Source organism: Acromyrmex echinatior, chromosome 9 (assembly GCF_024713525.1).
Source record: "Acromyrmex echinatior isolate Ae372 chromosome 9, ASM2471352v2, whole genome shotgun sequence".
Taxonomy (NCBI): Eukaryota; Metazoa; Arthropoda; class Insecta; order Hymenoptera; family Formicidae; genus Acromyrmex; species Acromyrmex echinatior.
The window spans coordinates 4488013-4502705 of NC_141860.1; the positions used below are offsets into that span (position 1 = coordinate 4488013).

At 32.1% G+C, this 14693-nt stretch overlaps 3 protein-coding genes across 4 annotated transcripts; all 3 read right to left on the minus strand.

Annotated features, from left to right (window-relative positions):
• Positions 1–107: 107 nt before the first annotated feature.
• On the minus strand, positions 108–2337 carry LOC105148763 (mpv17-like protein). Its single transcript, XM_011060671.2, has 5 exons — positions 2128–2337; positions 1921–2007; positions 888–1159; positions 627–758; positions 108–553 (listed from the first exon to the last, which is right to left on the minus strand). Exons 3-5 carry the CDS (start codon positions 1143–1145, stop codon positions 308–310), a joined length of 636 nt encoding a protein of 211 aa, XP_011058973.1. The 5' UTR covers positions 1146–1159; positions 1921–2007; positions 2128–2337; the 3' UTR covers positions 108–307.
• Positions 2338–2571: 234 nt separating this feature from the next.
• On the minus strand, positions 2572–6156 carry LOC105148762 (E2F transcription factor 2). Of its 2 annotated transcripts, XM_011060668.2 has the most exons (7): positions 5925–6154; positions 5468–5577; positions 4971–5241; positions 4408–4628; positions 4043–4152; positions 3903–3950; positions 2572–3407 (listed from the first exon to the last, which is right to left on the minus strand). In XM_011060668.2, exons 1-7 carry the CDS (start codon positions 6030–6032, stop codon positions 3301–3303), a joined length of 975 nt encoding a protein of 324 aa, XP_011058970.1. In that variant the 5' UTR covers positions 6033–6154; the 3' UTR covers positions 2572–3300. The 2 variants fall into 2 exon arrangements, with proteins under 2 accessions (XP_011058970.1, XP_011058971.1); XM_011060669.2 differs by lacking the exon at positions 3903–3950 and having other exon boundaries at positions 5925–6156.
• A 629-nt stretch (positions 6157–6785) lies between these two features.
• On the minus strand, positions 6786–13768 carry Taf2 (TATA-box binding protein associated factor 2). The gene is made up of 19 exons (XM_011060667.2): positions 13754–13768; positions 13263–13658; positions 12749–12965; positions 12458–12674; positions 11908–12146; positions 11617–11838; positions 11326–11539; positions 10989–11240; positions 10705–10913; positions 10334–10573; positions 9994–10243; positions 9517–9657; positions 9247–9437; positions 8950–9161; positions 8640–8859; positions 8410–8563; positions 8163–8327; positions 7918–8091; positions 6786–7802 (listed from the first exon to the last, which is right to left on the minus strand). The coding sequence occupies exons 2-19, from the start codon at positions 13306–13308 to the stop codon at positions 7548–7550; spliced, it is 3618 nt and encodes a 1205-aa protein (XP_011058969.1). The 5' UTR covers positions 13309–13658; positions 13754–13768; the 3' UTR covers positions 6786–7547.
• Positions 13769–14693: the final 925 nt, after the last annotated feature.

Genomic DNA, 14693 nt, shown 5'->3' on the forward strand with positions numbered 1-14693 from the left:
TATATATATATATATATAAACATATATGTATATCAACAATTGATGTTCTAATATTATATTGTCAATTACGTCATTTTCACTTAAAAAATTTAGAGATATACTTTCAATTCTTTTTTTAAGTTTCAGTATTATCAATACACGTTATTCATGTATAATAATACATTTTCCTGCAAATGTAGGTAATAGTTTTGTATCGTGAATATCACAGATAATCATATGTGAATTGCATCATAAAGTATAAATATTGCTTCCAATTGCAAGTATGTACAAATAAATAATCTAATGGCATGTCAGTTTCCTAAAACTTTTATCGTAATAGAGGAATCTGCATATGATTGGCTCTTTCGTTGGTTTGCGCTTTACTTTCTGATATTATCTTGGGATTAATATTGGTAATGCTAATCGACTCCTTTTGTTTAGCTTCAAGAGATTTCATATATGCAAGGAAACATGTCCAGATCAAACTACATATACTGACGTATACTACACGATTTCGCTCTGGAATTAGAATGAAATTGATGGTTTGGAGAATTGGCCATACGCAAATAGCAATCTAGAAAGAAAATAATCTTGTGTTAATCCGCTTAATTTCAGACTTGAGAATACATCTATCGAGGATATGATACCTTGTATGTTGGCCAAAATTTAATTTTGACCTCGTCAATGCATTCCGAAACTGGCTTTAATTCAAGAAGACTCATGCCAAAGAAGAAGGAACACATAGCTGCAGGACCATATGTAACTTGTTCAATCAAAGCCTGCGATTATTATTCAATTATTTCATTGTTAGTTAACGTTCATTGAGTTATTTTTTATTTCCATGAATAAATTAATTTACCGTACAACAATATTGAATAATATAAATTTTTCAATTTTAATGTGCACACCTTAATGATCGCAGATTTTAAATCCGCTTTCGGCCAGAAGTGAGATGCGCATTTCAGCCAGCAATATAGTGTAGGCGCTACATAAAGACCACCGTATAGACTGAATCGCACAGCTTCCATGTAATTAAATTCTTCCTTGCCCATTATCTTGTGTTGCAAAAAATTTCCAGTTGGCCATATAATCGAGTAGGACGCCATACCTCGAATAATAGGATACTTTTGCGAGATCTCACGGAATTTTATGAATATGATCCTCATTTTCGGTGCTTAGGCTACAAAAATATAAATAAATATTTGAAATTATTATTTTTACTATATTCGTAAAAAATTATAAAATCAATATTACATTATTCAGGTATATACTATGTGATAGCTAATTCTAAATAAACTTTGATTTTCAAACGGGCCCTGGAAATAAAAAGAACAAACATTATCGACCGTCAATATAAAAATATATATATAATTTTTATACAAAATATTATTTAAATATTATTTACTCATATTTTATTATTATTTATACAAATGTTTTAAATACTTATAACGCAACACTGTCAACACATAGCTACATAAATTTATTAAAATTTCAATAATCATACAGATTCCTAAAGTTCATAAATTTTTTTTATTTTATTAAAATCAAATTGGAATTCGATAAAAAACAATTAAAAAATTAATTTTTAAGCAGTGCACTAAAATTATGTATTCAGTAATCTAAACGCATTTCAGGAAGAATTGCATTTACTTTGGAATTTAATGTTTAATTTGAAAAAAATAATAGTTTTCGAAATTAATTTTCTACATATAATTTTAGAGCATTATCAGTATAACCACTTTCTTGTTTTATAAATCTTCAATTAAATCTTGATCAACTTAAATCGACGAGTTCAGCAGAATTAGAGCAAAACTTTCAACCAAACAGGCTATATAATTCATTATTTTTTATCATTCCTCATGATGCAAGTCGAGTAGTAGTAGTACTTCCTTATCTTTAATCTTTCATATCAACAAACAAAAAATATTTCTATTTACGTACCGTAAGTTCGTTGAATTACTTGATAAATTAATCGTAAATCAATTTAATCGGAGTTTGATCGAAATCATCAATTCATCTGTAGTGTGGCTGTAAACAATTGATTTATTTTTTAAAAACTCCCATATAGCAAGAGTTCCACAACTTTCATGATGTATTACGTCATAATTGTCGTCCCATGAGGCATGGGGTCGCGCTATAATCAGTTACCTTCCGTGGCGTCACAGAGGAACGGACGTAGAGGTACCGAATGGTGCGACGCTCCTTGGAGAACGCTGCGTTCAATTTTGACAGGTTGCGTGCGTATGCGTCGCCGAACTTGATGGACCGTTGCATCTGGAGATCTCGCGTGATTCTCGCTACGACATGACTTGGACGACTGACCAGACTGACTGCAAATGTTCCCCCCCGATCCCCGACGTTGACGGAACACGTGTTGACGACAGCTGGCGATGACGAAATCAGTCGATCCATTCTTATCTGTCCTTGGTATACGTCATCCGTCGATACAGGCACTTTTTCATTGAATCGCGTTGCACAATCCGCATCATCCGGTCGCTTGTTGCGTAGCTTTCTGGTAATGCAGAGCTCGAGACGAGTCGATAATATTGGTATCCCACAATAATGGGACGTGCATATATAAAAAACGAAATGTTGAGTTTTGCAGTAGTATATTCAGACAATATAATCGGACATGAGAACTGTATTATAAAATACAATTGACTTGATCTTGCAATAAAGATATACTGTACATAAATATAAACTAGAACTATGCGTTGCTAGTAAAGATCCGAATAAAATATTAAAAAATTTCGAATGAGTACAAATACGTTAAAATACATTCATTCTAGTCACATTGCCTTTTATAGAATACATTAGGGATATGTGCATGTAAGTTCTTACAAAAATCCAATATTTAAAGGCTTGCTTCACAACATGTGCATTGCAATATATAGAAAATTTTATTCATTTTGATTGTACGCATTCATCAGTGCCTTTTCTTAAATGAACAATTATTACAAAAAAAAATTATATATTGTCATTGAACAATGTTTATGAAGCAAACATGAAGCCAAAAAGCTACAAGGATAATCTCTTTAAATCTTTATAAAAAATGTCTTTAAAACTTCGAATTAGTCTTAGTAATGTACCAAATAAACAGCGGTCAGAACAGGTTGTATATCTTCACAATATCTCGTACTAGTTTTTCGTACTTTTAATAAAAAAATACTGTATATTCTCAATGATCGTGATCCATTAATTTCCCTAAAATTATATGCACAAATTCTCCTCAATGATTTTATCAGATTCTTCTGATCAACTTTGAATGCTGTTGGCACAGTCTCCATTTCGCATATTGAAGCTACGTCAACTCAACACTCATTATGTCGTAATGTCGAATAAATCACAAACACCTTCGTTCTCACTAAGATTGAAATGATAATCTTTTTCCCCAGGTGGTGGACTTAATCTCATTAATGGTCCACAAACTGCAAATAAAATTCATATAAATATATTATACAACATGATTGACCGTTAATGTATAAAAGAAATATAAATGCAGTATTTATAACCCGATCTCTTAAATTCAAGATTGTTTCAAGCTTGATCATGGATAGTCTCAATTTCAGTCTATAATTTTGGGCCTTTTTTGACACAAGCAAAATTTCATTTTCAAATTTTTTCAAAATAAAAAAGAGCAGAATCTAGTTCCTCCTCCTGAATATTATGTAATATCGATTTAATAATGTAACAGAGATGTTGAAAAATAACCCTTTCTACATTTTTTGAGAATCTAAAATAGTAAAAGAAATTTGAGCTGAACCAAAAAGACCCAGATTATAGATAGAAGAAATAGAAATAAGATTGCAGACAACAGAAAGTTAAGATTTCATTCAATAAAGGAAATGACCGTACAGTCTCGTACTTAAGACAATTTTGAATAATTAATCAAATTATGAATAACGGTCCAAGATTCGACTTACAGTCAGAATACAATTGATCAAGAAACTCCAAATCTCTTTGGACAATATCTATAATTAAAAATAATTAAAAACATAACTTAAAAACTTTACATTGTAATAAATATAACAAATAAATGCAAATTAAGATAAAATAAATTTACCTGCGGTGTTTACGTCACGTAAGACTATCTTAGCTTCTATTAATTCCGAATCTTCTTCTTCTTCATCATCAGTTAATACCGGATCTGGTTTAGTACTGTTTTTTGGTGGCCTAATGTTGAAATAAATTATATGTATTCCAATATAATCTTGAGAAATATATAAAAGTATAAATATATATATAAAAGTGTGCATTTTGTACCAAATGAAATAGTTCAAACTTGATAACTATTCATCCCCTTTACAAAATCATTTGGCAATTGCCAATTATATTATTTGCTCTGTGCAGATCAAGAATATTATTTTATTATTCCTGACACGATTAGAGCATACACAGACTTATATGTCCTTTTATATTGCTGCTTACCTTCCAACTTTCCTCTTTGGTTTAACAGTAACTTCCTCTTTCTTCTCATCTTCGTTTCCGCGTTTTGTACCTTTTATTATATCTTCTCGTAATCTCATTTCTAACACTTTATTATCGTAAGTTTTAGCTAGTTCAGGTTGGACCATATACACTTTAATTTCTCCCAAATTACTTTTCAGAGTCATGTTATAATTTATCACTGTATCTTCTTGTATGACAGTCTGTCAAATGTAAAAAAAAATAGAATATGAAAGATAAATATATACCAATATAATTTGTATCAAATATTTTCTAGACATGGAATATTGGATAGTTCAGATTTAAAACAATCAAGCAATAGATCTGGATTTGATTCCTAGATTTGTCTGTTATTTCTTGAAGAAGACTGAAACTTTCAAAAATAATATCACAATCAATAAGTTAAAAACAAGCCTAATCCTCCAGATTGATGTTTTTTTCACAAAAATTGCAATTATAATGCAATAAAATCAGTTTGGAAGCTTAAGGCTACCAGGGACTGCAATGAAGTAGAGCAAACATTTTTTAGATATCTGTTCAAATACCTTCAAAACATTTGGTACTGTTATTTCCATGTCTGGAGGACCCTGTATTCCCAGTACAAATTGATCCACAAAGTTTTCTTTAACATCTTCGTATGTGATATACGCATATTTCTTATTTATATTATCATCCTTTATATTCTTTATGCTTTGCTGAATCCATCGGGTATGGGTATCCAACAACTGTTCGTGATCTTCCAATTTGCTGATCTCTTCCTTTAGGTCTGTTAATTTTTCACCGACTTCCTGTGTATTGCAGCCAGGTCCTGCACCCCTTTGAACACACATTCACAAAGTAATAGCGCATGTCACAGGAAAGAGATAGTGAGTGTTATCGTTAGAGTGGGTTATCTTTGTACGTTTTTATCATATGACAAATTTTTCAAGCCTGTTGATTGACTATAGAATAGAGAGATCCAAGAACCTCTCTATCCTACAGCCTTTGTCATAAGACAAAAACAGATAAATAAAATATCCTTAAAAACAGGAGTGGCACTTACTTCCATTGAATGCTGTTCTTGCTCTTCTTCTCTATAAGACCAATACCCTCAAGCACATTGGTAATGTCATAGATGCGCCGTTTCTGTCGTACCTCCAGAAGGTCCGCGGCCTGTAAAGTTCATGAGCTGTCAGTCGTGTTGTAGATTAGCAGCTTCGGTTAATCATAGAGGCGCCCTATTGAGAATTCCGCAATTTTTATAGGTTAAGGTAGGATCGCGTGTTAATGACATTGCAATGCTATCGGCGTGTCGACCATACCAAACATCGGTCCGTGGCTCTGCGGCAAAGGGCGATAACGGCCGCGTAACCAGGGAACGTCCGGACATACGGACACGATTCCTTTGCCGCGCACTTCTTTCAAAATTCCCGCAACCCAAGTATGACGTGTACGGCCGCGGTTACTTAACCTAGTAAGGTTAACTTTTTCGGAGCCATCGCGAGATCCCGAGTACTCACGACTTTCAAATCCAGCACGCCGTCCTTCGCTTTCTGGAGCAAAGACACGAAACGAGTAGTCAGCAATCCCAGCGACTTCTCGAATCGGCTCTGTTGATTATCTGCCATTATCTCGGTCGTTGCGAAAATTTTCAAAACTTGCTAGTCCCTTCGAAATTGCCGCAACGCCACGGACGCCATCCTATCGAGCGCCTAACGGCTATTCAAATATGAGCGCGTGTCTGCTGTTGGTAACGAATTAAACGAAATTTCAAATATCTGATAAATCGCAGCAGTCGTAGGCTACGTTCGGGGAGTGCGCTATCAATGCTATATTTGTGTCGTACTATATCCATGTTTAATGGATGATGAAGGTAGAACGACACAAATAGCGCTATTAGCGTCTTCCCGAACTTAGCCAGAGAAAATTCTAATGGCTTAAAGCTTTGTGTCTATAACGCTTTGATGTCAGAAATTGGTCCGAGATCTTGGATAGAGAAAAAATTAACAAATCAATTTGAACAATTTGATCATATGACCATTGCGGATTGGCCAATTCTATCTTTATCCGGTTTCGGACCGATTTCTAATATCGTGGATACAAGACTTTAAATTTTGAATGGGCCCACACTTTAGATGGGACGCATTTATCGGCGGTTTATGTGCACAAAATCCGCAAATTAAATTATTCATAATCATGGATATTTCCGAATATTTTTTTAATGCGAATATGTTCATTCTAAAGATAAGGCTTACTCTGGATAAATATATATCCATGAAAGCAAGCGGATAAAAATTTATTACTTATTCAGAATTTACGCGCTTATAGTAATGTTTAATTAACAAAGGTGAATTTATTTTTTTTATATAACTGGAAAAAAATTGTAAATAATCATTTAATTTTTATTATTCCGTATTACCTGTGGTGTATCAATATAATCTATTTTTTATATTTATATTTAATAAAATGCGCTTATTAATGTTATCTTTATTACTATATACATTTGTAATATGTTTATAAAATATTTATAAAATAAATATATTTGTAAATATTATGCATATATATGAGCGTGAGAGTGATGTAGCAGACAGCGCACTGATCTGATATACTAGAGCATAGAGATCTTGGGTTCGATCCCCAACAGAACCGAAAAATTTTCATAACTCGTAGCTATTCTCGGAAGGCATTGGCAAACCACCGAGTCGTATATTTGCCCAAGAAACCTCCTTATCAAAAATTGTCGTTCGGAATCGGCGTTCAAACTGTAGGTCCCTACATACGTTGTATAGGATTAATGTACATATAAAGGTATATGAAAGGGAGACGCCTACGCGCTGAGATAGCGTATGGCATATGAAGAAGATATTATATATCTACACACACACACACACACACACACACACACACACATATATAATATTTATAAATGTGTGCACTATATATGTATATAAAGAATAAATTTACATTTTATTGTTTTTCGATTAGTTAAAAATTGTTATATAAAATTTAAACAATGATGAAAATAAAATTAAATATGTGTGCATCAATAATGTATGAAATGGTCCTTAGAATAAGAACATTTCATATATTATTGATACACACATATTTAATTTTATTTTCATCATTGTTTATATTTTTATTATTTAAATTAACAGAAGTTCATTGGTGATAGTTGGCTCTGGGCTTTGACTAGAACTTGCAGAGCTGAGAGTCTCATCTTTAATTTTTAAAACGGATGAATCCTTGTCCTTGCTTTTATCTTTTTCCTTTTCCTTATCCTTATCTTTACTTTTATCTTTATCCTTATCTTTTTTCTCTTTATCTTTGTTATGTTTGTGATCATGCTTATGTTTATGTTTGTGTTTGTGCTTTTTCTTATCCTTCTTTTTCTTTTTGTTCTGTAAGAACAGCGAATGCACATTACAAATTTAATATATTTGATATTTATAATATCACGAAAATGATTGATGTACAAAGATATTTATCTATTTTTCTTGAAAAAACTTCATGTACCTTGTTGCTGGAATCACTTTTCGGTTTATGCTCTTCTAAATCTTTTTTAAACATCCCAGGTTCAAAACCTACAGGACCAGGAGTTCCCATAATACCAGGAAGTGACGCAGAATTGTCACTGTAGTACTCGGATTTTACTTTTCCTTCACCAGGTACTGGAATTCCCCGTTCATCCTGTTAAAACACAGTATATAATCAATTTATCCAATAATAAGGGAAAAAGGATATAAAATCATTTTTCATACATTGTTTGTTTTTTGCCGTTTTTGTTCTGGACCATGTTCCACTGGATTTGATGAACCTGGAGGATCTCTATTTGGAGATGGTTTCCTCTTGTTACCAACAGGTAAATTTTCGATTGATTCTTCGATTGATTCGTATTTCACATGTTGTACCGGTGCAACTTTCACCTGAACAGAATATCAGGATTTAGATATTGTCATTAGAAAATGTACAATCATTTAAACAGATTTTATTATAAGTAAGTCTTACTTCACGTTCTGGACTTGGTGGTCCAGCTTTCTTAGGCTTCATAATTGTCGCGATTTCGGGAATAGGAAGACAAAATGGGACTCTCACGCCGTATAAACTATAGTACAAATCCACCAAATCGCAACGCAACTTTGCATCGTGCGATAGCATGCCACTATAAATAAAATTATATATGTTAATAATACAAAAAAAAAAAGATTTTTACCAGGAAGATTAAAAAATTGTCATACTTAATTAAATTCCATATACGGTCAACTAGATCTGGTTTATCCAAGCGATGTTTATGAGCTCTCTCGAATGGTGGATTTTCTACCATTAATCGTACGAGTCTATGACGTATACCAGGATGTGGATCCATTTCCGCCATATCTAATAAGAACTCTAAGTCTTCCCATTTGCCGTCCACGCGAGTAAAATCGACCAATGCTTCTAAAGCTGCTATTCGAATGTCTAAAAAATATTAATTGATCGTTAAGAATTTTGGCAATTCAGAATATAGATATTGATAATATTTTCGAAGTTTAGAGCAATCTAAAGTACCTATAAATTGTCCATATGCTGCATATGCTCTGAAAAGATGAGGATTGCTCGGAAGATGACCAAATTTTTGAAGAATACGTATAACTTTAAGACAAGCTACGCTAACGGTATATTTATAGCAGGGTAATAATTTCTCTAAGTTTAAATTTCTTGTGACTTCTTCTAAAATAGCCTTTGTGTCGATTGATAGAGATTCTGCTGTAATAGCCGTTCTGTAATGATACATTAAGAAATTTATCTACTTGTTAGATTATTATCCATCTGTAATTTATATAAATAAAAATTAGATGTTTATACCCTTGTTGTACACTGATAACCGGTGTAACAGTTGCACCAAGAGCTTCGATTAATGCGGCTCTGTAATAATTATCGGAATACCTATTCTTGCTGTTATCGTTATATTTAAAAAGATCCATTAAAAAGGCTAATACTTCCGGTGGGCAAATACCATGAGCATTACGTAATCCTGCCATTGCAACTGGTATAGTCTGCACAGATATACAAAAGTTCAGAGAAAAAATACTACTAAATAATTCTGATGCAATGTAAATACATGTTAATCTATACCTTTTGTAGAAAGTAATGTTGAAAATTTGAAAAATTGTTCTGTTTAATAATCCGCCGACATGACGCGGATCCAAACAATTTTCTAAATATCGCCAACATTGCTGGTGGACCTGACCAAGTTGCTACCATTGCGTTTCCTACCTGTAAGTATGTATATATTGTAAAATTTAATTAAATATTATACAGAGCATGAGCGTAATGTAACAGACTCTGCTATATTAGAGATCTTGGATTCGATTTCCGATAGAAACCAAAGATTTTCGTATGCTTGTAACTCCTCTCAAAAAGCAGTGGCAAACCACCGAGTAGTACTACTTGCCCAGGAAACTTCCTTATCACGGAATTGTTCAAACTGTAAGTCCCTATATACCTTGTGTACGATCAGTGCATGAAGGTATATGAGAGAGGAGCGCCTACGCATTAGTGATAGCGTATGGCACTTGATGAAGAAGAATTAAACATTTAATAATGACTAACCTTTGTTAAGCAATGAGCAGCGCGAAGTCTAACTTTATAGTAACAATGTTCATTCTCAATTGTATCAGTCAATGCTAATCGTGTGGCAGGTGTTGAATGATGTTGCAAAGCTTCAATCGCTTCCAATTGTGCAGTGACGTCTCTTTCATGTCTCAATTGATATTGCCATTGATAATCAGGTTGCTCGATTTGTACAGCGCGCATGATTGTCATTTCAGGATCAAGTCTGATCCATAATACTGGAGAATCACTATAAATAATTTTTTTTTAATAAATGAAACAGCCATAATGTTTACGATTCTTATACAAAGTTTATAATTAAAAAAATTTTCAATCTTACTCCATAGCAGAGAGATCCATATCAACTTCTTCGCCAGTACATAATGGAATTTTCTTTTTTTTGTTTCTACGACTTTTACTGTGACACGTAATATCTGCTCTGGCCATTGTACCTTCGATTTGTAACGTGTGCTTAAAAGTACCATCTAGTTCCTGAATATTAACTACTAACGGACCCACGTATTTCCTAATTCCTCTTTGATGTGTAGTGTCTTGCCTAATTTCTAACTCCACTGTATTTCTATAATGTGTGTGTGTATATATATATATTATCATATTGTGTATATATGTATGTATATATGTTATTTTAATTTTGATAATACATAAGATATATAAGATAATGCAATTAAATAAACTTAAATGAAAAAATACCTTTTTCTATTAAATATGAAACTTAGACTGAATTTCGCATGTCCTCCCGTTCTTACCCATTGATCTATAAATACTGACATATCTTTCCCTGTTACAGTAAAGATAGCTTTAGCAAATACATTTGTACTAATTAACATGTGCGACCACAGACCAGACTCAATCTTTTGCTGTGCAGCATTAGCTGCTAAAGACAATTGTTTATTAAATACCTATAAAAAATTAAATATATAATTAACAGTTAAATTAATACTATTACTCATTTAGAAAAGAAAAAAAATATTTACTTGAAGCAATAATTCTTGACCAATCCTATGTTCCAGCATTCTCATGATTAGATGTGCTTTCTTGCGAAGAACTTCAATATATTTTGGAGACATAGTATGTAAATTTTTAATAGGAAAATAAAATCCAGGATCGGGAGCTCGAGGAGCAGGCGCTGGAGTATTAGCTGCAATGGGTAATGGTGCTGGTGCTTGAGATGGATCTAGTATTATACCACCGAATTGTTCTTCATATTTCACGACTTCTTGTAATTCCTTAAAAAAATTATATCAATTAAGATCAAATTGACAAGCTAAAAAGAGCAAATATTTGAATATATTATGACTTATAAGTACTTACAGACTGAATCCATTCTCTGTATTCGTTATTTCCAAAGCATTTTTTCGCATAGAGTCCTGTTAAATAAGTGGAAATACCCTTAGGTAGCCACGTATCTGACCAATTTTGCATAGATATGAAACATCCGAAAAATTGTTCTGCAATTGCTTGTGCCATTGCTTTTTTAGTAATGTATACTTGATCTATAATTGCAGTGGAATGTAATAAATTTGTACTGTAAATAAACAAATAGTCATAAGCAAGTACAATATTAGAGCTTATTGCACATAAAATAAAGGAAATCAATTTTACTTTAAGATGCTCATAGTAGCATAGGCGTTAATATCTTCGTCTATCTCATCAACAAAGACCTGTTTGTAACAGGAATATGGATATCGATTGGATAAAGTTTCTTCATAAAATTCGAATGCTTCGTGCATATATTTTGCAGATACTTTCAAAGATGACAAAAGCTGAGGCAAGCAGAAATGAGTTACTTCGTGCATGTAAGGGTCCACAAAAATCTCAAAAGGGCTATAGAAAAAAGAATTACATTATCATACTATACATAAAATTAATTATTAACTATTTCTATTTACTTACCCGACTGCTAGTGCAATATTTGGAGCACACGCAGGAGTGTTGAGTACGTAATGAAATGTTTTTCTCCGCATGTCAGGTGTGTAGACTACTTCGATCAGATCCCCACAGGAAACTGCAGTCATTGAATCATCAACGGTAAATTCTAATTTCCAAGTACATGGTTCAGCAAAACTGTCCACACATGGGAACCACAATCTAGATGAATTTTCATAGCTATATGTATACATATGGGCACCTCTCTAAAAAAGATTAGTATATAAAAATAACATTGTTATGAAAAAATATTATTGCATTATAGAGTTTACAAATAATTAGTTTAAAAAATATAAAGTTAAAATTGCTTAGTGAAGAATGTTTATTGAAATTAATTTTAATTCATAAAGAAAGATTATAAAAATTGACATATTAAAACTACAACACTAAAATACAAAGCATCTGGACATTTGTAAAATATAATTTGCATCAGATTCTATCAAATTCTAAATAAAACATGATATTGTAATCTTGGAACCCATAATTAAAAAAGAACATTAGTTACAACTAAATTTACCTCAGCTAGAGTTCCTTCACAATTTGGTACCACAAAATGTACACCTCCTTGTGGTTGTTCCAAAGAAAATTCGATGCTAATCCTTAAGCCTCGGCCTTCTGCAACCAAATGTGCTGCATCTGGTGGTATTTGAACTACTAATTCACCAGCGTTATTGTCAGGATCAACTTTCTGAGCTGCAGCTAAGTGCATATTAGAGAAAAATTCCAAGGATCGTCTATAACAAAATTGACAATTAATCTATTAATAATCTTGAATATATTATTAAACTATCAAAAGAAATTCGCTTACTGTTTACTATCTCCTTGACAGATATCCAAGAATGGATCAAAATATTGGAAAGGCGCTTCATAGGTGTCATTTAAACAAACTCTATATATTCTACATTGTTTAGCATTAAGCTTTACCAGCCTTAGTGTGTCTCGCAGAGGTATAACTGTCAACTCGACAAAACCAATTATGCTTTTTCTTTGAAAACTTATACCCGTTAAGCTTAATATTTGATGAGCTGTAATATATCAAGTACATTGCAATGCATTAATTATATCAATAAAAATAAAGTTGCAACTTAATATATAAATTGATACATAAATCTAACTTCTAGAGCATAACCTATAAAAAATATAATTCTTTTATTTCTCACATGTAAGATCATATGCATTATTTTCTGTTAGATGATTATAATTAATAGTACAAAACAAGTAAAATTCCAATGAATATTAATAAAAATTAATTTGGAAACAATTGTCAAAAACATAATCTGGAGAAGACGATTATTTAACAAAGATGCATTCGTTATTCTTACCTAACTTATAGGAACGACTATTATCACCTGTTTTTTCTTTCTTCATGTTTTTATTTATTTATATACCTTTTATATCAAAAGAAAAAGATGAAGACATGGAAATACACGAAACTCCATACCATAATACACTATATTAATAGGTTATAAATCTGTGTTTTAATCTGCTTTTTATTCCTGCATTAGAATTTTCTTTCTGGTTTTCGTCAAATATCAATCGTATATATTTTTTCACTTTAAAGTTCCAAAAGTATAGTTCATTTATAGAAAATAAATCTCAAGTAGTGCGGTATACACAGTACTGTATACATAAGTGATACATTGCATGCAACACATGTATGAATGTATTGGTGTGTGATTAGTGACTGCAGGTGCGTTTCTTCCACTATAGACTGTTCGCTGCGTTTTGGAAGTTGATTATGTATCTTGAAATGAGGTGAAAATTACAAAAGTGAGAAAATAATTTTCACTTCATTTCGAGATAAACAATCGACCGTGTGATTCGTGATGAGTAAAGGGAATATTCCAGATGCCAATACATACATATAGTACTGAACACGCGGTGCATTCGGTTTGTATGCTTTCAATGCTTTTAGCGCTTCTACTCTTGCTCCTACTTTTCTAATGAACAATTAGAACAGAATGATAATTATAAGTGCTTAAAGCGCTTAAAGCGTGTGAGCGTCCAAACGTAGCCTAATTAAGTACCATTAATTCGATTGATCAAAAAGATATAATCTTTTTACATATATTTTAACTTTGTTTTATTATATCTATTGAAAGTTATATATATATTTATTGAAAGTTTGAATTTTTTATTAGCAAATGACATTTGCAGATTTTAGATTAGAAAGAAGAATAAAGATAAATTTTATTAGATAAGTCTGTAATTGTCTTTTGTCGGAAAAAGGACGAGGATACATCATTAATCATCTTTTTTTTGGCGAACGATATAACGCTTTCGTAATTTCTTCCGAATACGTAGATCGTAGAAACTTATCACACTGCGATAATATTTTATTTAGCGAGTGTACATATTTCTTTTATTTATATATGTTATACATGTGTTACTATTACATATATGCGATCAGATAATCGTAATGCGAGGAGACGAAAGTTAGGGTCATCTAAAGTGAAAATAGATCTACTTTAGTATCTTTAATGTGTCACCACACAATGTAGGATTTTATTAATTTGCTTTTTTCTGTTAAAGGGCTTACTTACTTTGTCAATATCGTTAAGGCCCGATTGTTCCACTTTTTGATAAATTTTACCTATTGAATACGTAGCAAGATGACCCAATTACATACGAATTCCCAAATTTATCTAATAGGTAAAATTTATCAAAAGGTGGAATAACCGGCCCTAAGTAAGATAATATCACATTTTCTTGTAAAAGAGGATGTTATTGTTACTATACTAATTGATATTTTG